The 25,874-nt window shown below is 41.4% G+C and overlaps 1 protein-coding gene across 1 annotated transcript; it reads right to left on the minus strand.

Annotated features, from left to right (window-relative positions):
• Positions 1–407: 407 nt before the first annotated feature.
• Positions 408–24,146, minus strand: LOC145418806 (polypeptide N-acetylgalactosaminyltransferase 5-like). The gene is made up of 11 exons (XM_080287137.1): positions 23,907–24,146; positions 23,012–23,232; positions 22,184–22,350; positions 21,792–21,999; positions 19,587–19,697; positions 19,190–19,367; positions 14,242–14,422; positions 8,282–8,421; positions 6,787–6,885; positions 1,459–1,593; positions 408–702 (listed from the first exon to the last, which is right to left on the minus strand). Exons 1-11 carry the CDS (start codon positions 24,144–24,146, stop codon positions 556–558), a joined length of 1,827 nt encoding a protein of 608 aa, XP_080143263.1. The 3' UTR covers positions 408–555.
• Positions 24,147–25,874: the final 1,728 nt, after the last annotated feature.

A 25,874-nucleotide genomic window follows, 5' to 3' on the forward strand; every position in this document is an offset into this window, starting at 1 on the left:
AGTTATCTTTGAGTCAAACTTGTCCATTAGAAATTAAGTACGACGATTATGACCCTGACAGGACCATGCAATAGTTTGTCACTTTTTTTTTGACACACGGCATTAAGTAGCATTATATCAGTCACAACCATGAGACAAATGCTTACTTACAACTAACTCATATATGGTCAATATACTTCAGATATATGATTACTGTCACCTTATAAAAGTCAGATCCATATGCACCACACTAAATGAACACCTGTCAAGCACTCTGATAAAATTGCACACAACACTCAATATACGTAAGGTGATGTGAATGAAGTCTGTATGAATCAGTTATTTACTAGATGCAATGCAAAGCTCACCCCTCAACTGGCCTCCTATAACAAACAGGCCATTTTATAGGGTCAAGTGTTGTGTGCCTAAGGTAAAGCTCTTATGCATTTATCGGCTTTTGTTTGCTTATCACTGAGCTTTTCATGACCCACTAATGGTTGAATAACAAAGCCATTTCACAGGGTCAAGTATTGTGCACCTACTTAACAGCAATTTATTTAATTGTTTTTGCTTGCCTTAGTTTGCTTGCCACTTAAACGATCCATTCATGACCCACTGCTGGCTACTGGTGCCATCACAGGGCTTGAGCACTGGCAGAGTCACATCTCGGGCATCGGGCTTCTGCAGACACCGCCCAGAGTTGACATGACGAATTGACCCATCCTAGAATAGTGGAGTATTTTACACGTGAATATTTTATAATAATTTGCATACAATAACCATAACTTATATTTGATACAGCCATTTGTTCAAAATGAATAGTATTAATTTCAGCCTTCTTCTTCATGCTGCATATACAGCACATGTGTACTAACCAAACAAAGGTCCCTAACCACTTTCAGTTCACCTGATGGCCAAGTGTAATCAAACTGGAGGGACAATTTAACAAGTAACCAAGGAGACTCATTCTTATCTCATAACTAAGATTAACAGAATTTCAAGTTATGGGAGTGATTCAGTTCTATCTGATGGAAACACTCCACTTATACAAACAATAGCTGGTTTGTTGTCATCTACAGAACCAAGCCACTCCCACAACTTATAGCTGCATGAAATTCAATGACCTGCAGTTATTAATGTTGAGTTAGTTTCCTTGGATACTATACCCTTTTTGCATCAACTTGGCCCACATTTTCGTCCTTTTGCAGCTTATTTCACATAGCTGAGTGGCAGAAAAAGGAACTACTGTGACTTTATGTCCTTTCCACAGCACTTTTCATGACATATAATTTTCTAGTGTTAATCTATTGTTATAACTCAGCATTCAAGATAGACAGACAGTAATTTTAGGCCCAAGTAAGACATGTACAGTCAATATGGCACTACAGTTTGGCTATACCTGGTCACTAGTAAACTTGTAAGGGGTTAGGGATCCTTGTCAAGTGAGAATGAATGCACCACACAATACAAGTTGCTCACCTGGTCCGAGTAAGTCCACATCTGGTTCCCGCCCATGCCATGACAACGCACCAGCTTGACAGGCCCACTGGGATTGGATGCATCCAGACAATTGTCATCGGACATAATTTGCTGCCTCTTGGTGTATGCAAACACCTGTATTGTAGTAAAAATAACAGCAAAAAGCATGTTACATTCATGGTAGTGGAGCTGGAGAGGGTTACTTTCATGTGGTGGCACTGATATAACCAAGTGGCCCCACTGCCTGGTTATACAAATGTCCCTCGACTACTTTCTTATCCTCAAAAGGAGAATGGACTTCAGGAGGAGGACTGCTTGGGTCTGCAGTCCACTGGGTTCACATTTCAGATGAACCTGGGGCTACAATAACAACGTTCACAATAATGCCGGAATGGTTGGTTTTAAAACGCACTGCTGATGGTGGTGGTTGCAGCTCCTGGTTCATCTAGATGTGAACCAGTGGACTACAGGCTGAAGAAGTCCTCCTCGGGAAGTCCACCATCCTCCTTTCAAGGAAGAATTTAATTTACAACTACTGTACTTTAACAGGTAAAAATAATGGAACTTATGTACATTTACGTTTCAGTTAAAATTGCTACATAAACTGCTGGATTGAACATTGTCGAGGTGTAAATTTCAGTTCATGGGAACTCCTCGTTTAAAGTTAAATTACAACTACTGTACTTAACATTCTTGAACCCATATGTAACCAACCAATTATGAATTTTTATATATTATTATTTTTTTTTCTGATGCACTTGCTCTGTTTACTGTTACTCTAAGGGTCAAACATAACATCAATATTTTTACAGTGAGTCAGAAAATAAGTCAGTACCTTGCAACGGATGGATGAGAGAAGATGCAACATTTCTCTCTGATATATCCTGCACTAAACACACATTCACTCTAGGCCATGTACCTGGTGTGCTATTTAAGAAGTTTGGATTCTTTTTGGACAGACCTTGTACACATTTGACATTAAACAAGGAGTACCTGAACATATTGTGTATCAAACTACCATCTATAGTAAAAGATGTAAAATATGGCATACTACTTTACTCTTGCAAACCATCTCTAATTAAGGTGTTGAGATTCAATAATATTCAGTATACAGTATACAATTATTTACAATTATAAAATGCTAAGATCAAAATTTATCATAAGAAATCAGAACAGAATTATACAGCATTTACATTTAACACGAACATTACTTACCATAGTACATTTTAAGGACAAGTGCACTACAGCAGCCAACAAGCACTATTAAAAAGAGCATGTAAAGTAGTGTGTTAATTTTTCCAATCCAAAATTCTCAGGTTGAGCAATGTTCTGTTTTTTAAATATTACAAACTGCAGTATGTAGCTTTGTGCTTTAAAAAATAGCACAACCTTCTTTCTCAGTGACACTGTTTATATAAGACCACAGAACATCCACTGCAGGACCAGGAGAGTGATAAGGCATCATTTACCCTTCAATTAAGGGGTATCAGTAGTGTGAGTAGCGCATGTGAAAGTCAAAGTGTTCTACTGACTAAATCTGTTTATGTAAGAGTGACAGGAACCAAAAATATATGAATGTACAATAAGTCAGCATATGAAAGAACATATTACCAGCACTTAATGTAAAGGTTTGCTGTCAAACACAACAGCCACTGAGCCACTGATGGTCCTTAATTACTGTATATTAAAGAGTATCCAAGAGTAGAAGACACAGTGCTGGGTCAGACATGGTTATTCCTTTACTGCAACACAGATTAAACTTCTAGAGAAATGCAACATCTAATTCAGCATTCTTGACTCCACACTTTATATAACCTTGAAACTCTTGGTCTAGCTCCCTTTTATTTTTTTCTTGGTGGGAAACAATTATTGCAAGCTTCTACTACCTTCCATAAAAAAAAAAAAAAAAAAAAAAAGATGCTTGGTAGATTTTTAAAACTGACTATACTGGAGAGGTCTGGACTGGAAAAATTTAACTGTACTATACTACTTTAGGCAATAGGCAGGCTTAAGCTTTATATATTTGACCACATGCAAGAAGGAAAAAAAGAAAATGGAAAACTCACATCAGCAAGGAAAACTGCATCATGCTAACCCACAGACATACGGTGCTGGTGTTTATATACTGTATGTTAAGGGCTGTGTTTAACTCATGAAATCTATTGAAATTCTGAGTTTGTTCTTTTTACATGAGGAAGTGTAAGGAAGATCTCTTATTCTCAATGGGTTAATGAAGGCTACTGAATAACCACACATTTTTATACAGTATTTGTGGCACATGGAACAAGTCTGAGCACCTCATGGTCCTGCCAGAAGCCTAACCCTCCAGTAGTTATGAAAAAAAAATCCTACACTGAATACTGTAAGATTGTCGGAAAAAAACAAAAATAAAAGGAGTGATACATTACACAGTACAAATAAATGGAGTCCTACATCATTGGCAAGAAGGGGTTAACATGTATATAATGTACTTCCTCATGTGACGGGGAGACGGCTCTGTCAGTTGGTGTGAGGAATGCAGGCATTTTGGCTTCTTAGCAAAACTAGTAAACAACCATGCAAGCAATGAAAAGAAAAAAGAAAAAGACATGAAAAAGGGTCATGTGGAACATGAAACACATAGGCAATACTAAGGCCAACTAAGCCATTTCCACAACCCATGAGTAACAGGTCGAGTGAGAAGTAGTCAGAAACCTTTATATCACTTCGCTATGACAACTCCTTATTTCAGTCTTGCTACTACTAGACAATTTCATTTGACCTAAAAAATTATATGAGTAATGAGGGGATTATTAATGTCTATACAGCATCTAACCCCAAATAAAACTGTAAGAAGACAGCAAGAATAAATAATAAAAGGTTGATAGCACTGTGTTTGGGTTAAAGACTTACCTTTTTTGCATCACTTGTTTCAAAATCATATATCCAGTTGCAATATGTCAAACAGCATTAATCGTATCAAGATGCAATTAATCTCACTTGCATGTCAAATTTGGACTCAGAGGTTAAATACTACAACATGCATTGTAGTGTGGTAAGTACACAGGTACTTCCCTATACCTGTAATGCACGATAGCATAAAAAGAGATTAAGTATAACAATTCAAGAATGCAACAAACAACTCCAAAACTACAAATTTCAGTGTCCTTGGTATTTGTATAGATATTTCAGGACAAAGGGCTGCATCACAATGAGACTGCAATCATGCATACTGCATTCTGTCACAAACTGTCCCATCATGTATGTTGGGGTGTTTGTTGTTGTGGTCTGAGGTTCATTTGGATGTGAACCCTATGGATTGCAGGCTGATGCTGCCTTCTGCCAATCACCATCCTCCTCTTAGGGTACAGAGAGGGAGTTGTGGACTGTCTGTGCAATCATGCACAGTTATATCAGTGACACCACATGAAGGCATCCCCTTCCAGTACCACAGGTCAGAGTATAAGCTGAAAGAAAAAGATCCCACTTCACTGGACACTACATTCATCAGTGCCAAACATAATGTAAGCGGCACTGAAAAACAATGTCTAGGACATGGCCTTATGGAATGGGACATTCTTCTCTTTTAACCCAGTCTACAAACTAAGACATTCCACATCAAATTATTGACTGTATTCTAGGTGGCATATGAGGTGTGATGGAATGGGACACCTTCATGCAGTGGCACCAAATGTAACTGAGCATCTGTTCTACGAATATCCGTAAGACTCCCTCCCCATCCCTCAAAAGAAAGCTGGTCGACTGCAGAAAGGCTACATCTGCCTACAGTCTAGGTTCAAATTCAGATGAGCAAGGGGGGTCACAACAACAACATCATATGAGACTTCATGACACATTATTCTCAGCAGCTTATTCTGCCAAGTACTCCTTATTATCCTTCTATAAAGCTACTGATGCACAATCTCACTGTTAAGAAGATATAACAAGCAGACAAAAAAATTTATAAGAAGACATAGCAAGCAGGCAAGAAAATTTATAGGGTTAAAAGTACAGTGTAAATTAAATCTCAAAGGAATAATTACTACAAAGTCTCTTATGCTACCTGGAATCCAAGCCTATGATTGATTCTCAAATCAGTGTGATGAGGATGTAGGTCAGCAAACTCCAGTATTTTCACACACTAGCTCAGTTGTTAATTGAAAAAAGAAATGATCCACACAACCTGAGGGCCAGTTCTGTGCACCTCAAGTACTGAGCAAAGCTTCAAATCAATCAGCTTCAATCAGTCACAAAACTCCACACTAAAACTGATACAGACCTGCTCAGGTGAGTGCCTCGTACATTTGGATAATGTCAGTGAGGCAGTTGTGTGTGTCAAGCACAATCCTTCTGAGCTCACTATCTGTTGGTATGAGCATAATTCATTCTTATATCATTATATCATAGAGACACACAACTGCCAAAATGCCATAAACGTGGGTGACCTGAACCAACACCTAGTTCAGGTGATATTTAATGAGCTGCAGGTGGCATGTGCATGAGCTGTTAAACCACACAGAATTTCCCATATACAACTGAGGTAAAGTGAGAAGGAGTTAACAGAGGGACGAACTACCAAGACGCACAAGAGGAAACATACATTCTGCACCTCATGTCTACAAAGCTGTTCTTTCTCTCCAACCTTTGAAATTATGGTCATACAGTACTTATACAACCTTCCACAGCAAGCAGTATACCTATGTTATATTAAATGTACAAAAAATTTTCTTCTATGTGGTACGAAGGCTAAGAGAAGGGCTTACTATCATACACATAAGCTGTGCTATATACATATGTACAGGCTGAGCTAAATCATCTATGCGCACAGATACATACAACGCCTCTCTCTCTCTCTCTCTCCTCCTAAGACTATCACGGTAATCAGGGAACAGGGAAGGAAAGTGAGAAGCTGAAGAGGTGAAATATTAAGTGAACTTTAGTCTCCAACTGTACAGGAATAACCCACAAAAATGTTTAGGTCTGACGGAGCAGAGCAAGCACAAGACATGCAGTGTCATCCCAGCCACCACTACTGCTGCTGCTGCTGCTCCTGCTGCTAGTGTCTGGCTACAACATGTATGCAATATTTAGAGCATGCTTGTTTTCACGTGACAAAGATCTGTAACCTTTTTTCAGCCTAGCTGATGGCCGATTTCAGACAGATTAGAGCATAATTTGACTAGTGACCAAGGAGAGTCATTTTTACTCTATAACTTCAACTCATCAACTTTCATGCTACATTGACATAGCATTTTAGTTATGGGAGAGGCTCAGTTCTGTCAGCTGAAAACAAACCAATTACTGTACAGGCTACCCAACAACATGACAATGGGAGTGGCCGGGTCAGACCTGATTGCCACCCAGGCCATGACAGTAGCTGGTGCCGAGGTTCTCCCCACTCTTGCGACCTAAAGTGTCCAGGCAGCTCTGCGTCTCTACATTACGAATCTAAAGGGGGGGGGGGGAATGGAGGTAAATGATAAGTGCTGGAAGTAAGAGGAGACATTTCATGATTATCAAGTACTGTATTTTGCAATGTCTTAAACTTACTCAGGTAGGAGATGGATGGCTACCACTGACTCTGGGAGGTACTATCATCAGTAATGAAGTGTGGCAATAAGTTTGGCAACCCACCACATTACCATCACTCTCAGGTAGGAAACATTTAGCCACAAGTACAGTTGCTTGGTGATCTGTCTTCTGAGTGATAGTACATAGATTTATTTTACATATTACACCTCAAAATTATGTTGTATCTCACTTATATTTTTCAATTCTGACATAGTTCCCAGAAGTAGCAAACAAGAGGATCTATCTAACAACCTATCTGTCTTTGTATCTATTTACGTATCTACCTCTCTATAGTCAGATGCCTTAATCCTGGAAAGGGTGGTCACAACAATACAGAAATCACCTCCATGTCACCCTGTCCTCCATCACCAGGCCACCCTTCATCCAACTCACACCTGCTTCACTCATATACCTCTCCACCTCATCCTTGATTTCCCCCTGTCCCTCTCCTTCCTCTCACTCACATACACTCTTCGTCACTCACATATTTCTCCAACTCATCCATCTATCTCATCCCTGGTTTCCCCCCTCCCTCTCTTCCCCTCCTCCTCCCTCACATACACTCTCCTAGTTAATGTGTAAAACAAACCACTAAGGAAGAGACATAACAAATTCTCTAAGGCCATGTAGTCCCATATTCTCATCAGTTAAGGAAGCTCCCAAACACCTTTTCCTAAGTGACCTATTTTGCTTATTACATCTTATAGTCCTCTGTGTAACACAAATCCTTTCAATATCACCATACCCTGCAAAAATTACATAGAAAATAATACTAGCAAGCTGTATTTAAAAAAAAAAAAAAAAAAAAAAAAAAAAAAGGGGTAAGGGAGAGGTGTTAGGGAGCTTCCTCACGCCCAAAACACTATCTATCTATTGCCAGACGCCATAATCCCATACGGGATGGCCATTTGACTCTGAGTTATTTGTTTTAGAGGGAGGGGCATTAGCCCTCCACCAACCCACTTGACACGTAGGGAGCACGTATGGTTTGGTTATATGGTTACCACCCAGCGTTGTAAATGGTTTCTTGGCTTACAGGAAACCATTTGGCTTGTCACTCAATGTAAAGCCACCTGTAACGGAAAGAAAAGCAATAAGTAGTGACAGGAAAGATGGAAGAAATAGGAAGAGAGGAGGGCAGGCACAGAAAAAGAAAGATAAAGGCTAAGGAAGAAGTAGGCAGCACTACATCAAGTGAGTGGATGATGGTCACCACCACCTACCACTGAGCCTTAAAATACAACACAGAGACACAATAAAACCTGACTCTTACCTCTCCTAAGTAATAGTAGTCAAGGGGCATCTGTGATTCAGGGTAGATATTTTCCAGGAACCACCGGAAGCTCTTGCAGTTGAGATCCTTTCGCAGTTTACGGCGGGCACTGACATCACCGTAATCGACACTGCGAGCACCTGTACACACACACACACACACACAAACACACACACACACACACACACACACACACACACACACACACACCAGGGCAAACGATGAGTCAATATGGGGTTACACACACTGGGACTGAAAGGATAAGAGGGTAATAAGTGACTGAACTGAGGACCAATACCACTAAGCAAGGAGCAAGGTAGGTGAGAAATACAGGATGATTACAATGGATCTTCAAGTTCACATTTGCATTTTTAAAAGCCTTTGCAATGAATGCAAGTACAGTATAAGCATTTTTTAAAATCTGTTTATGGCATCTGACAGCAATACTGGGTGCCATGTTGCTCCAGTACAGCCAGCATAAGACCAACATGTAACACCGGCAAGTCTTTTATTGTCTGTATGCATTTACTGCCAGCATGGTTATCAAGGACTTTGGGTTTCAATTCAAAAGTCCCCATCTCCTAAGACACCTGTCGGTCAGAACCGCCATTCAGCCTGCCCAGTAAATTAATAATAGATGTGTAGATGCGATATATATGTGTAGGAGTCTTGGTTCAGACTTTGATTGTGCAAATGTGGTGGAGCCCCCTGCCTGGGAGTGTTGTCAAGGCCAGCTATCAGGATTCTAGGGTTTTGGCACCACACCACTCGTATGGCACTACCTCCAGACGAGAAGCATTTACTTTCTGTCTCCATATTTCAAGTATCTCTTACAGAGAAATTTAAAAAGCTTCATTTAAAGTTGTCATACACAAGCAAGACAGATTCAGCAATTTTACTGATGGTTCATTCTTCATTCTGGCAGGCTGATCTAAGTGTTCAGTAATTTATAAAGATGTCAACACAAAATAGAGGTTGCTGTGTGTTTAAGTAATATACAAAACAATCTATGAGCATCTGGGTGACTGTGCATCCACAATAGGTGCACATACTGAGAAACTACTATAAATTATAAATGATTTTTTTTTTCTTTAATTTATGCTCTAATTATGTGTTGCACCATAATGTATATTTGAAATGGGGAAGATCACTTGTAATCAACCTGTAAAACCAATAATAAATGGCATTAATGAAAGTAATGCAGGACAAAACATAAAGTGTCTGGGGTAATTAGTAACATAACAAGCTAACACTGACTAGCTGGTTAGGGATAGCAGTCAACAGAATTATAACTCTTAGGGACTAATATAATAAAAGAAAAGGAACAAATCAGCACCATTAATGCAAAAAGGAACACTAAAAATTAAAGTAAGTAGGTCCCCTAACTAGCCATGAGGTAGCAAGTTAACTTTTAAGAGCTTTAAGTACAGCATCAGGGAAATACTAGTTACACATTAAATAAGGTACAGACTCATATTACAGAATGCTAATAAGTACAGTAATATGCCTGTTCCAGTAATCTATTATGAAAAAAAAACTAGAGATATATATATTTTCCTCCATGGGTGGAAAGAGGGATGTCTTCATGCACTGACACCAATGTATTACTGCATTGTGAGTCACTGCTTTTGGGGGATGAGAGCTTAGGCTATTTTGATATACAGGGTGACCCATAAAATTAATAGTGCTCCAACAGACTCTCTTATGGCAGTATCTTAGATGTAATGGGGATGGCTCAGTCGGCTAGTATGGACATGATTGTAACATTTGGAGCAGGAAATAAATAAATGATGCAGGGCAGATACTGCTCGCAGTGACTGGGCCATCCCTACAACACATGAGAAATTGCCAGAGGAGTAGAGGAGGAGCATTATATATTGCCACCCTGTGTTTCCCACATATCTTTTGGGCTCTTATAACTTGCTACCTCTCAATACCTGTTCCTCAAATATTGCAATGAATCCTTAGTTTTTTAGACTTAACCTGCAGGTACATTCAAAGTCCCTGAGCAGGAGGTGAACTAAAGCTGCAGTAGTTTCTTGAGATAATGATGGGGAAAAAAAAAATCATTAGGCATCAAGTGTTGATCCAAATGCTTGATCAACATAGCTGAGGGTGCATCTCATTCAAATTCTCTGCTCATGGTGGCTGTGGCATTGGTTCACCTGAGCTCAAGGACTTTCAGATGTGTGTGTACATATTTAAGTCTTTTACACTAGCTTGGCCCAGATTTTTTTTTTTCCTTTTGTAGCTTATTTCACATAGCTCTCTGGCTGAAACAGACAATGCTATGGCACAATATTCTTTCCATAGCACTTCTTCATGATTACCATCATATTCTAGTATTAATCTATTATTACGAATCTGTACTCAAGGAGAGGTGTCAACTTTGGGCCAAGTTAAAGTAAAAGTGGTATAATAGAGAAATTTCTTAGTTACTACATTGAAATAAACTGCCGCTCTTACTAAAAAAAGAGAAATAACTTGACTGTATACATTATAAGGAAACATATAATAGGTAGAAAATAAAGGACTTTTCATGTGTTAGTTCTCTCGGTTCTTAGAACATATTCACATCATTCTTAGTACTATCAGCAGCAGAAGTCCTGTCACCTCTCATTCATCTCTCTCTCTCTATGGTCTTTAAAAATCAGTCCTGTAAATCCACAGTTGCTGCTGTTGTTGTTTTAACCACAAGTTCATCTGGATGTGAAACCTGGGGACTGCAGGTTGAAGAAGTCTTTTCCCTAGTCCACCATCCTCCATTAGGCAGATAGAGAGGGAGCTGAGGGATGTCTCCATGCCTGAAATTATTGATGCCACCACATGAAGGCATCTCTCTCCTCGGCAACTGGCACTGATGACTCTTTTGGCCACAGATCATAGTCAACTGCTTTGGATTCACCAGACAGAGCTTCAGAGTCCATGGAGAGAGATGCAGGAGAGATAACTTTTACTACTAATAGTACAATATTCACCCCTTCAGTCTGAGGACATATTCTCTATCTTTCTCTCGCCATCTCCAGACAACTATATTCGCCTAAGAAGACACCATTCAAACTCAAGGGATTAGATACTGACTTCATAAACTCCTTAAGTACTGTGGTGCTCTCTTAAGCTGAACAATGTGAAAAAGGCAAGAGTAAGATTTAAAAAAAAAAAAAGCTACATCATCAGACTGAAAAGATTAAGAATGTGTCACTTTTTGTTTTTCTTGGCATCTGTTCCAGGCAAATCCATCTTAGAGGCAATTTTTTCAGGGTTACTGGTACCTGGAAAGACTTGTGTGACAATACAGTATTTGCTTTTAAAGTTACCAAGAGAATATCACCAAGATAGAGTTGCCAGGGTAAAGGTGAAAAAAAAAATAATAATAATAATGTGACACCATCTTTAGCTGTATATACGTCGTGTCAAAATCCTGTCAGTCATGTTATCACAAGTCATGTTAACTCAGCACATCATAGGTCATACTTCAAGTGGCACAGGAGACTCCATAACACCTCTTCCTTACTGATTTATTTTGCATATTACACCTCAACATTCTCTTATGTTGTGTTACTATTCCCATATACTGTATCAGTAACATACCTGAAAATAGTGAGAGATAATGTACAGAATAAATTTGCTGTGGAAGACATGTTCAGAATCTCCAAAGCAACTTACAGTGTGACCCTACATTCCTTAAATCATACACAAAAGCTGTGGGGTTATGGAGGATGAAGCGAGGAAGCATGGCAGTGTGTATAAACAAAGCGGTGAGATGATCCACTGCATGACCATCTATGCTAATGTGTGTGCAATTGTGCCATCTTAGTTACTACCAACTAAAATGCTATTTAACTAGCCACATTAGCATAACAGGACTATTCTACCAATATGCAGTGACTAGGATGCTTTCTTTATCATGTCTCCTCCACCTTCTCTCTGTATTTCTAGTAAAACTACAACTGCGGCAAAAATTAACATGATTTAGCATATTAATTGTACAGACGCATTTTACCATTATACAGTTCAGTTTATGTTAAAATGGTACCAGTTATTTGTTAATCAAAACTGTGAGACTGTACAAAATTTACTGTATATCATGCTTGTTTACAACAGTCAAAGCAGTCTGTATATTTATGTGGTGTCAAGCAAAACTGTTTTTCACCGAGACATAAGAAGAGATAATTCAAAATGATTCATTAACTGCTGCAAAACTTGTCTTTCAAATAAACAAAGTACTATGAAAATGTCTCATGGTATAGATCTGTGTCCAAATGATATTCTGATGCATTCAGCACAAACTCTATGATATTTACAGAATGCAGTATTGATCGTGTGGCTCACTTTGCTTGGTCTGCTGTTTGATATTTTCATGCATTATCATCATTTTTCTAGACCTTACCTCACCCCATCTCATAGGGGGGAACTGCAGTGGGGATGATGATGATGATGATGATGATGATGATGATGATGATGATGATGATGATGATGATGATGGTGATGATGACAGTTAAAAAAAAGAAAAAAAAAATGTCCCCAATTAACTTCTGGTCCTAAATTCATCACGCTGATCATAAGACAAGTATTCACGTGCTGCATCCATGATTACTAACTATTCATTTACAGAACCTCTACTTCAAAACTGCAACTCAAGAAAATCAGCATATTAACAGTGCATGATACTCTGATGTAATTTTGGGTATGGTGGATGGAGGTAGACAGGTAGCCAACAATATTAAATGCGAAAATACCAACTCATCAGCTTCAAAATTAACAGTGCATATCTGAGTTGCTGTGAGGGTAACAGAAATATGTGATAGAGGGACAATGTTTGGGAATACAAATGTGATTATAAATCAGAAGGAATATTCCTACATACTGAAACTGTGTTGGGTGTGGCAGGATGAGAGTGTGGGAGGAAGAAGGTGAAGGTGTAGTGGTGTATTGGTGTGGGTGTAGTGGAGTAAGGGTGTGGATGTGACCTCTCCATGCCTTCCCTCATGCTACATGGGCATCTGGTTGCACTCATGACTGGCATGTCACCCAGTCATATTGCAGAACTTCTGCCTATCAGAATTCTTTTACTGTATTTCCTAAACTGCATCTCTCTGAAACTTGCTTCCCTGGAGTTGTTTCCCCCCAAACTTCAACCTACAGATTTTACATGAACAAAGGACACCAGTAATATGGTGTATGGATTTTTTTTTTTTTTTAATTCACTTGTTTCTCCTTCTTCTGTTCTGTTAAAAAAAGAAAAAAAGATGAAGGTGTGGCTGAGTGAGTGTGTGGCTGTGATTAGGAGGAGAGTGGTGTGTGTGTGTGCAACAGGAGGGAGTGGAAGGGTACACATGATAGTGTGGCAAAGTGTGGGTGTGGTTAGACTAAGGTGTAAGTGTGGGAGAGTGAGAGTGAGGGTGTGAAGCAGGGTGGTGGCGCAAGTGTGACTGGTGAGGGTGTGGTGTGGCTGGGTGAAGGCATGTGTAGGTGTGGGTGTAGATGAAGCGGGCGAGGGTGTGGGTGTGGCAATTTGAGGGCGTAAGGGCGTAGATTTGCAAAGGTGTGTATAAAGCATGGTGAGGGGATGTGGGCAAGACTATACTGTGGACTTAACAAGGTGGGAGTCTGAAGGGTGAGAATGTGGGTAAGGAAAGTATAAGGGCGTGGGTAAGAAGAGTAACGGTGAGGGTGAGGATGTGGGTAATGAAACGAAGGGTGAGAGTAAGGATGTGCATTAACAGGGTAAAGGTGATGGTCAGGATGTGGGTAAGAAAGGCAAGGGTGTGGGTGAGGGGATGTGATGTGTAACACAAGGAAGGGGTAAGGGTGAAGGTGAGGGTGAGAGCAGAGGAAGATATTGGTGTAGGTGCAGCAACATGAGGAATATAAACTACTAAGGCTCGGTGAATATTATGTCCTAGAATAAGGCCTAGGTGAGTGGGGCCAGGGGGTGGTGAGGCCGCGTGCAACCTGACCTGGGTTAATGCTGTAATAGAACTCTTTCCAGTCGTCCAGCCACACCTCAGCCAGCCGGGCGTTGTTTTTATTTACAATTTTAGACGTGCCCCCAGGGAAGGTGTAGGGGGTCGATTTGCGAAACACATGGCCCACATGTGAGCACGTAGAGATCTCCAGCGTTCCCCCGCACATCCACACCTGCCGGAGGACCGCGCGCACGTGAACCAAAATGGCGTCTGTGGCCAAAGTTTACCATTACTGGGACCTGCGTTTCTTGTTAGCTCAGTTCCTTACTCCTGCAGCTACAGTAGACAGTAGAGAGTCCCAGGAAACTGTGAGGGAGTCTTCAAGAGGTTAATTTTGAGCTAATTTTTGAGTGAAAAATGCTAAATCAACATGGGTCCAATTCCCAACCACAGCTATAAGTACTGACGACATGGGCAAAAATGGTGACCGTTGAGGGAGATCATTTTCACCCATCAGTAATTATAGTTCCATAACTGTTGGGAACTAGATCCACACTGACATTAATTAGTCCAAATTGGCTCAAGAAAAACCTCCTAAAGTCGATCATATATTTGTCGATTTGCTGGGACACCCCTTATTTCTCCCGCCATCACTGTAAGGGCAGACCACCCATGCACCACAAGGACCCATTACAACCCAGGACCATCCAGTGAGAGGTTTGTAGCACCTTTTCCTTAGTATATTACTTTTCATATGATGCATAAATAGTCTCTTGTATGTTACTTATACCTTTTTGGTTTGAATATATAACACACACAAGATGCTATAAATGTTGCATACTCTCATCAGAAATACACAAGGAAGGAAAAGGTGCTCAAGGGCTTCTTTTCCTAATAAAAATATGGCCAGTCTGACCCAAGCCCCACCTCACTACAAACTGACACAAGCCGCACCTCACTACAAACCCATCACCATCTACACCTGTCCTCCCTTTTCTTCAAGTATTAACAGTGCCAGATAATTTTATATGAGACTACTTCTTTACAGCACAAAATGACCCAAGAAATTAAGCTCTTAAATCCAGTGACATATTTTCAACTTTATTCTCACTACCTGCAGCAAACTTTTTTTTGTCTTGAAGGGAAACTGAGGAACTGCAGGGTTTAGATACAGCCTTCACTATGCCTTTCACCGATAAAGGTTCTTCTCAAGTTCAACAAAATCAATAAAACTACCTAGAAAATATTCTCCAACTGAAGGCATTAATGGAGTGCTGGGTTATAGCCCAAATATTCTTTCCTTTACTTCCAATATTGCTTGTGATTACTAAATATATACAAGATCAAGGTCATTTTCATGCTCTCTCAAAGCAATAGTCCATCATATAAATGCCTGTGTTAACCCACCACACCACATCTGAAAGGGCTGAAGATATTTATATTAGTAATTCAGGCTTTTATACACCAGGCAGTGTTTATCATGTTAGTAAAGTTGTTAGTAAGTACAATATTCTGGCTGTCTGCTCAGTGTTTACTCCACACCAACTACACTACAAAATACTAGTTATTGATGCAGTATACGCATCTGTTGCTACACTGCAGTCCAAAATATTGCAAATGTTTATTAGTAACTTTTCTATAATACAGGATACCATTCTGTTACCTGAAACTTTTGTTACTCTTTCTGCTTTCATTAAAAAATGCTCACCAGACCAACTGTCAGCTGCATGAAATTTATGCTTATAACTACAATAAACTTGAGAATAGTTCTTCTAATATACAGTAAAGTTCCTAATAATTAATGTAGATGGTTTTTGACTTGCCAAAGACTGAAACTGTAACTGTAACAGCCACTCCCTATCATCCATATTAGAGTCAAAAGGGCTCAAGGCACTGACGTTCTGAGGGTATGCCTTGACCAAAGTTTTATGAGCAGTAATTTCCAAAGTAGTTTTTGACACTTTGTAAAAATGGATGCTGGATTCATAATTTTATAAAGTCTGTAATGGTTTCATTTTTGCTAATTTTGTGCTAAACTATGCACTCCAGATTTTTCACTCCATCATATTATCAAATTTAGAAGAAGCGCAGCAAAATATTTTCATTAATCAACATCTCCAATCATGAGGTTGCTGGATAATTTTGTCTGAGAAATATTTCAAATGCAATAGTGTCAATCAACTTTTCCAATATCATGCAGACAAGAGTCACAAAAGTTTAATAATAAATTAATGTAGCGTAATGGCCTCCCAGTAACTACACCCAGGCAGCATCTACGGTGAGGCAGACAGGGGATGCTACTTCACTAAGTCCTTGTGGCAGTGAGTCTCGGAAGGCAGTCCTGCAAAAGAGTGTTAGTGGTTCGGGCAAAGTCATCACGTCTAAATGGTTTACTCGGAAGTGGTCATCATCCTGTTTGCAGATGAGGAGTTAAAAGAATGAGGAATAAATATGATGTAGTTATAGAGGGACTCATCAGATGAATTAAGGAGTGGTGGTAGAGAATAAGAGGGGGTATCTAAACCTTCAATCAGATGATGTACTTTAATTTTATTCTTGTTATCTCTGGTAATATTAAGTTTAGGGGAGATTTTTAGAACTGGGGGAATGTTTTTTTTTTTTTTTTTTTTTTTCAAAGACAGACCCAAAGGCTTGAGGCCTTCAAATCTGCTTAAAAATAAAGGAACAAAAGACAGCCAAAGTCAAGATCCATAACCTATTTGGTTCAAGTACTAGGGTGCTCTCCTAAACTGAATAAAACAGTCTACCAGCAGCAAAAACATAATTAGCAAGACATCATCAGACTAAAGGAGGCGAATGGATGGAGATGAAGATAGCAGCAGAATACTCAGACAGCAAAAGATGAGAAAAAGAATATTAGGGATGGAAAAAGGGTGAAGATAATAGCAAAATACTCGGCAAAGTCAAGAAGGGATACATTAGGGATGGAATGGAGGTGACTGTAGCAGCACAATGAAGCCTCTGAGGGCCCTACTGACTGCATCCAGGCTCGGGGTTGAGATCTGGGGGTACCTGGATTCATCTCAAAGAAAAAGTCTCGCCACTCGTCCATCCAGACTTCAGCCACGCGGGCCGAGTTCTTCATTACCACGTTGACGACTCCGCCCGGGAAGGAATAGGGGGACTTGTCGCGGAACACGTGGCCCACATGGGAGCAGGGGATGATCTCTAGGCTTCCCCCGCACTGCCAGATCTGAACGTGTGGGCCCCCATGGTCAGCCGGGTGTAACTATACTGTACTTGGCTCACTCGCACTCACTCACTCTTGTTCTCACTTTAGTTCTCTCTATCTCTGTCTCTCTCTCTTTCTCTTTCTCTCTCTCACATACACACACACACACACACACACACACACACACACACACACAGGAAGGTTGTAAAGAAAAAAGAATTCTGTTTTTCTATAAGTTCCCACAGCAATGCCAGATCTGAACAAGTGGGCCTCGAGAGACAGCAGTGTGTACCTATAGTGTATTTGTTCTAATCTAACAGAGATCCTAGCTATACTCTGCTCACTTAACTTGGCTTAAAACTATCACAATTTCACCCTGAAAGAACGCTGTGCTGTAACAAGAACTTAAACACTATAACATGTTGCTTGTCTTGAAATACTGTTATGGAAAGGTTGGAAAGCTGTAATACTGTCTTCTTCTGTCACTGAGATACAGGAACTATGCTGCAAAATTCTGAAACTCACTGCCAATATGCAGTGCACAAACTTCCTAATATATTTCACCTCAGAAGAGCGCCAAGTGTAATAAGAACGAAAGGTCAAATGGACTTGTAATGAAGAAGACTCATTCCTGCACCATAACTAAGGCTCATCTGACTTCAAGTAGCTGTGCCTTAGTATACTAGCTCTGATAGTGACCCTGTTCTGCCATGTAAAAACAAACCAACTACAGCACCTGACTGACTACTTACCCAATCTGCTCAGTGTTGCCGTTGCTGCTACCTGTGACACACTATGCATATGTATTGCAGTGGTTGGTTAACTGGACATATCCTAATACTCATCTGAATCTTAAAAATCTTGCCAAATTTAGCAAGACATAAAAAAAAACTGTAACTTCATACCAATATGTCTGTATGACTTCACACCTGTATATACTATGCATTCCTTTTGGTCAGAGAGACTCTAACATGCCTGCATGCATCATCCTTAATGACTCTCTATGCTGCATGATCTCTAGCAGCCTCTCTATTCATCCCCTTAGCCCTGAGGTCACATCATATGACCTTGTCCCAATTTGTTCTGCCTCTCACAACTCCACATTCAATGTTTGCACCACTCACCCTCCAGACCCAGCTGTCATCCTCCAGTCTATCCACATGCCCATCCCACCTCACTCTACCCCTGCCCATTACATCACAAATACATTTAAGTCCCATGCATCCTCTCAACACTTCATTCACAATCATAACCCTCCATGCCTGTCATTTAACGATGCACTTCCCATCCACCTGATCATTCTCATCCCTGTGCATTTGAGCCTATGAATACATACAGGCCTAGGAATATCCTTTTCCTTTACTGCCCAAGTCTCACCACCATACAGCATTACACTCCTAACACATGCTGCTTAGAAAGACCTCTTAAGCATGGAGGGAAAGCCCTCTTGATGGCATACGTATTACTTTACAACCACTGTCTAGCAATATCAGGGCAATCAGTTTTCTTGCAGTAGTGTCCTGTAAATAGTAATGTATTGGGTAAGACACTGAGAGAAAAAATATATATGACACAAAGATATGCAGTGATAAAATTGTCTCCTCAAAAAAATAAATAAATAAATAAAAAATAAAAATCTGTTGCATAACACTCTATACAAAACTGAAAACATAAATAAATAACAGAAAATGAAACTAAGGATGGTCACTAACTCTCACTCTCTCTCTCTCTCTCTCTCAACAATTCTTACAAAACCTGCTTATACGGAGATAGTGTTATTCTCTCTCTCTCTCTCTCTCAGCTTACCCTAAAGGACATCTCCAGGTTCTCCCCTCCCCAGATATCCATGCCTTCATCATAGCGGCCGATCTTCTCAAAATATTCTTTATCGATGGCAAAGAGGCCGCCCGCCATGGTTGGGGTTCGGAGAGGCTGGGTTCTGTCCCCTCCTCGACGCTCCATCTCGCGCTGGGGAACTCGGTACCTAAAAATAAAATAAAATAAAACGGAATGAGGCAACTTAACCCACTAGACCACCAGCACCTTCCTTGTATTTAATTATATGATCCCTACCTAGCGGAGAAAATTGTTTCCTGGGCTTAAAAAAAAAAAAAAAAAAAAAAAAAAACAGAGCTTGTTATTCAGTGTATGTGTCACTAGAAAGAAGAACCACATCAAGTGAGTGGATGGTGGTGACACGTACCATCTGAAGTTGAGTTTCCAGTTGAACCCGCCCCAGGTCATGTCCGAAGCGGTGACGTACTCGAAGGTTTCATCTGATATGACGTCAATGATCGGACACACTACACGAGTTCTGTGGGGGAGCAAGATTACCAGTTTGATGAGGGGAATTGATGTCATGATAATCATTCATTCCCTTATTATTTCCTCATTCCTCCCTCTCTCCTCTTCACTCTCATCTCTCTCGCTCCTCATCCATATTCTTATTCACTTTCATTCTTCATTTCACTCTCCTCTCACTCCCTTACTTATCTCTCACCTTCCCTTTACTCATCTCCTCTCTCCCCCTCCTCCCATTCACTCACTTCTTCACCTCCATCCACCCCCTTACTCACAGCCCTCACCCTCCATTTATCCATCCCCTCACCACCAACCCCTACCCCTCATCCACACTACTCAGTCCCTCACCGCCTTCTCATCTCTCTCCCTCAACCCACCACTCTCATATTTACTCATTACTCACCCTCACCTCTTCCCCTTAACCCACCCACCCTCCTCCACCCCAACTCTGCTTCTCTCAATCCCCCTCCACCTACACACCCATCCATAATCCACCCTTACCCTTCACCATTCATTCTTTCATTCTTCCCTATCCCTCATCCCTTCATTCACTCAATTTCCCCCATCTGTACACCTTCCCCACCCTCTCTCCACTCCCCCTCTCCCTTCAGAGCCCCCTCCCTCCCACACACACACACACACACACACACACACACACACAAAACGTCTTATTAACGCCCATCCACAAATCTTCCCTTCATACTCTCTCTCTCTCTCTCTCTCTCTCCATTAGTCTTCAGTCGAGTTAATTATAAGAAAGCTGGATTACATAGCCTTTCTAAAAGAGAGAGAGAGAGAGAGAGAGAGAGAGTCCACTAAACCACTTCCCTAATTAATTCCTTCATTAGAGCGGCCAGTGTTATCCCTCCCTAGTCAACATTAGTCTCTCTCTCTCTCTCTCTCCCTCTCTCTCTCTCTCTCTCTCTCTCTCTCAGAATCTATTGCCAACACCGACGAATAAAACTGTCAATTATTCTCTCTCTCTCTCTCTCTCTCTCTCTCTCTCTCTCTCTCTCTCTCTCTCTCTCTCTCTCTCTTTCAGAATCTATTGCCAACACTGAAAAATAAAACTGTCAATTACTCTCTCTCTCTCTCTCTCTCTCTCTCTCTCTCTCTCTCTCTCTCTCTCTCTCTCTCTCTCTCTCTCTCACTCTCTCTCTCTCTCTCTTTCTCTCCCTTCCCATTCATCACTACTTTTTCCACTCCCCTTCTCTCCTGTTCCTCATCCATCATTTCTCTATTTCCTCCACTCTTGTACCTACATTTTTCCCCTTCCTTACATAGTCCTTTCCTTCCCTTATCTCCCTCCCCTCCCCTCCATTCCTCTCTCTCCCTTTCCCTCACTTCTTCCTCCCTTTCCTTCCCTTCTTCCCCTCGCATCATATCACCCTGCGTTCCCTCCTCTTCCCTCCTTTCTCTCCCTTTCCCACTTCTTCCCCTCCCATCGTATCACCCTGCCTTCCCTCCCTCCCCTACCCGTCCCTCATATTTCTCAATTTTCCCTCCTCTGACATCCACCTCTCTTCCTTCCTCTCTACCATCCTCTTCTTCCCTTACATGTCCCCTTCGCCCCTCACATCCCTCCCCATCCCTTTCCTTTGCCACCCTATCGTCTCTCTCTCCCTCTCTCTCTCTCTCTCTCTCTCTCTCTCTCTCTCTCTCTCCCTCTCTCTCCAAAAATTCAACTGTTTCACCATCTCTCTTCCCTTCTCCTACGTCTTCCTCTCTTCCCTCACCTCTACTCTCTCCTCCTCTTCTAACATGCTCCTCTCTCCCTGCATACCTCTCTCTGCCTTCCTTCATCTTCACATTCCGCTCTTTTCACTCTTATATCCTCCTCTCTTCTCTCTCCTCTACTCTTTTTCCCTCCATTCTCCTCATTTTCTTACATGCTCCTTTCTCTCTCCCTGCATAACCTTCTTGCCTCCCCTCCACCTCAGAAGTTACTCATTTTCCCTTCACCAAAACCGTATCTCCCCCTCTTCCCTCACTTCTCCACTCTTCACCTTTTCTCACAAGCTCCTTTCTCTCACCATACCCTTCTCTACCTCCCTTCACCTCAAAAGTTCATCGCTCCTTCGTCCAAACCCCTATCACTTCCACCCACCTGTCCTCCGCAATCCTGGCCAGTAGGGGTTCCAGCCAGCCTTCCGTACACTCCACGTGGGCATCTAGGAACGTGATAACCTGCCCCGTGACTTCCTTGGCACCTAGCAGCCTGGCACGGATCAACCCAGACCTCTCACCTGTCCGCAACACCCGTACTGGCACTGGAAGGGTCTTAACGTGCTTCTCTAGCTCCTCGCCCAGGTAATCTGAAAGGTAGGGAAAGTGGAATTTGTTAGAGAGAGAGATCTGAATGAATGAAAACGCAGCATGAATGAATGAATGAAGGAAATAAACACAAAAAGCTAAGGAACATACCAGAAACAACATTTCTCTCTCTCTGAACGAAAATAAACACACAAATCCCAATATTGAACATACGTAAGCACACACCTCTCTCCGAAGCGTCATCCACAAGCAATATCTCCTGCAGTAGTGCCCTCGGTGATCGCTGAATTATGGACCAAACTGTACGTAGGAGGGTAGACCAGGCTTCGTTGTGAAAAACTATGACGATTGAGGTGGTGGGCATGAGCGGTGGATAGGACTTGGTTTTGCATCTGTGTGGAAGCAGAGAGGATGGGTGTGAAGATACAAGGAAGAAATATTAATACTCAAACACACACGCAACTATTAACAAACACACACACACACACACAAACACACACATGCACACACAAATACTAACACACACACACACACACACACAGATGCATATAAATAAACACCTAGATACATACACACATAGATAATATAACAACCACTCCAATAATACATAAAATATTATAGAAAACGTAAGGGTCCAATATAGGGCAAAAATAATAATAAACTTCGTAATATTAAAACTTATTACACGATCCTTTAGTACGTTATCAAAGCATACAAATAATTAAAACCATAACAATAGGTATTAGTGTTGTGATAAGATGGGACAGATTGAGATGGTCTGGTATGTGGAGAGGATGGAGGATGACAACTGAGTGTGGAGGGTGAGAGGTGTGGACACTTGAGGCTGGGTAGCGAGTGACGGACTGTGAAAGACCTGGGATGAAGTCATAGAGTGTGACCTCAAGGATTAGGGACTGAATAGGGAGGCTGCTAGAGATCGAGCAACGTAGAGAGCCGCCAACAGGTGACCAAAGCTGACGCATGCAAGTTGAAGCCTTTACAAACTAAACTCTATTAAACTAAATTGAAATAAGCAAAATGATCACTACCTACCCTTCCAGTCTGACGTCCGGTAGTGACCTATTAAGACTTATGGAATCTGACGCAAGGAGGTTGAACTGGTTGAGCTTAAACTTCTCCTTCATGATGGCCTCCTGCCCCGGCGGCGTCCTCACAGGCTTGCCCATCTCTCCAGGAAGGCCAGGTTTCTCAGGCACCGTCGGCTGAGGCTCCCACCGCTTCAGCTCCCCCGGTGGGTAGTCCAGGTGCCAGCCCTATACCGCATTGTGGAGAAAAAGGTGGCTGCTGTCTGAATCACCATCATAATATGTAAGGGACAGTCTTAAACCCTATACCGCATTGTGGAGAAAAAGGTGGCTGCTGTCTGAATCACCAACATAATATGAAAGGGATAGTCTTAAACCCTATACCGCATTGTGGAGATAAAAGGTGGCTGCTGTGATAATATTATTTACTGATTAATTACTATACCTAAAGTCCTTTCACTTATTTAATCACCATTTTCATAATTACAGGCAGTTTTCATTATTAAATAAATATAAATCTCTGTTTGATCCACAACATTATAAACATTGACACCTTATTCATCATGATCATGATCTTGATCATCATCATCATGACTCTCTCTCTCTCTCTCTCTCTCTCTCTCTCTCTCTCTCTCCTGTAATTAAAGCGTAAATCTTTGTTATAATTAAGACGGGCTCATTTAATGTGTATGAAAATCTCTGAGGTCTGTGTACCCAAATAAGTCTCTCTCTCTCTCTCTCTCTCTCTCTCTCTCTCTCATCATCATCATCATCATCATCATAACCACCACAGTAATAATAATAATAATAATAATAATAATAATGGCACTCTACTACTACAACTACAACTACTACTACAACTACTACTATTACTACTACTACTACAAAAAATCGTAACTCACCGCCAAGTCTGCCTCATCATGCTCGGTGTGGTGGTTCCTTATGGCGCGTCCCTTGTGGTGGTCGGCCTTCCCCTCCTTGCCCCCACCGCCCCCACCTCCCCCCCTCCCACAACCCCACCCTGACCCCGTGGAGCAGTCGCTGTAATACATGATAACGGCCACATCCAAGACAAACCACACTAAAGAGGTGACAAGTACGATTTTGCAAGTGTGGACCCGTAGGCGAGATGAACGGAACATTTTGGTGGTGGTGGTGGTGGGGGTTGTGGTGGTGGATGTGGTGATGGTGGTGGTGGTTGTGGCAGAGGTGGAGTGGTTATGGTGGGAGTTGATGTGGAATGGCTGTGGTTTTTACTGTGGTGTGGTTGTGCTGAGGGAGCTTGTTAATGTTGGAACTTACTGAGGTGGTTGTGGAGTGGATATTGTGGTATGTGTGGTAGTTATGGTGGTGGTTGTGGTGTGGTTATGATGGTGGTAATGGTGCGAGGTACTTCTGTGGTGGAGGTGGTGAGTGTGGTGATGGTGACAGCGGTGTGGGTTTTTAATGGTTACTGTGGTAGTGTGGTGATGGTGGTGTGTGGTTGCCTGGTTGTGGGACACCGCTGAGTAGTAGGTGACTGGTGACGATGTGGTAGTAGTGGAGGTAGTAGTGTGTATGTTATGGTAATGGTGTGAGAAGTATTATATAAATCTAGTGGAAGAGTGTGGTAGGAACGTCAGCTAGTGTGGTGCCGGTGGTGTGGTAGGAAACGTGGTAGGCGTGTGGTAGCAATGATGGTAGTGGTCAGAAAGGAGTGGTAGTGAGCTAAGAATGATGGTAGATCTGGTAGTGAAGGTTACCATGAAGAAAATCATAAATGGTACCAGCTTTCGTTATGGCAAATGATATTGATAAAAATAATGCTAGATTTTGACATAGAAGAGGGACTTAGAAAAAATCAGAACTTTGAAATCACGGTGAATACTAAATCACAAAACATCTAAAACACACCCGTTCAAAGTAAATCAAAGTAGAGAGAAGTGTGAGATAGTGTGCAAAGTGAGGTGCAAAAATTTGGCCTGATATCTCCTATGCATGAGGGATGGATTGGGAAATGGGTCGAGAAAGGGTGAATGGACTTAATCTGGGAGGACAGAGTGTGTGGTGAAGAAGTTGACGAGGTGAGTGTGTGTGTGGATAGGTCGAGATGAGTGAGTGTGTGTATAGGGCGAGATGGGTGAGAGTGTGTGTGTGTGTACAAGGAGAGATAAGTGTCTGCGTGTGTGTGTGTGTGTACAGGAGGGGATGAGTGCGTGTGTGTGTGTACAGGGCGAGATGAGTGTCTGCGTGTGTGTGTGTGTATAGGAGGGGATGAGTGCGTGTGTGTGTAGAGACGAGGTGGATGTCAGATGTGTATGGAGATAAGTGTGTGTATATTAGTGTTTGTATAGCGATGTGTATGGATCAGTAGGTGTGTGTGTAGAAGGATGTGTGTGGGCAACTGAATGTGTTTATGTGGATGTGTGCGTAGGCAGAAGATTATGTATGCATGGGCAACTATGCAAAACGGATGTGCAACCAATGTGTAATCTGTGTGTGTATGTGTGTGTGTAAGCAGAAAGATGTGTGTGTGTTTGTGTGTTAGGAAGGGTGGGTATGTGTGTACGTGTGTGTGTGTGTGTATGTGTGTACGTGGAAGCTAAAGCGGTATCATCATCCCCGTCCACCTCCTCACTCTGTTCTTCTTCTTGTCACTCTGATGTGTCTGAAAGAAAAACAAACAAAAACATACATTAGCAAACACAAAACAGACACAGGTTACACAGACACACACACACACACACACACACAGTAAAAAAGCTAGGAAACATATATACACTCCATCATCATCACCATCATCATCATCATCATCGATAAATATTACCTTTAAAACAACTATACTCCAAGCTCCTTCATTAGCCAACACTAGGAAAAAAAACAGACGAAGA

This window comes from Coenobita brevimanus, chromosome 116, assembly GCF_032717465.1.
Source record: "Coenobita brevimanus isolate Jiangsu-jjx chromosome 116, ASM3271746v2, whole genome shotgun sequence".
Classification (NCBI taxonomy): domain Eukaryota; kingdom Metazoa; phylum Arthropoda; class Malacostraca; order Decapoda; family Coenobitidae; genus Coenobita; species Coenobita brevimanus.

Excerpts from the sequence above, each read along its gene's own strand:
- LOC145418806 (XM_080287137.1), bottom strand. The coding sequence starts at position 24,146 with ATGTTCCGTTCATCTCGCCTACGGGTCCACACTTGCAAAATCGTACTT. Across the intron at positions 19,368-19,586 it reads TGGAAACTCAACTTCAGATG|GTACCGAGTTCCCCAGCGCG; the intron begins GTACGTGTCACC and ends TTTTATTTTTAG. Across the intron at positions 14,423-19,189 it reads ACCTGGAGATGTCCTTTAGG|GTGTGGATGTGCGGGGGAAC; the intron begins GTAAGCTGAGAG and ends GTCCTCCGGCAG.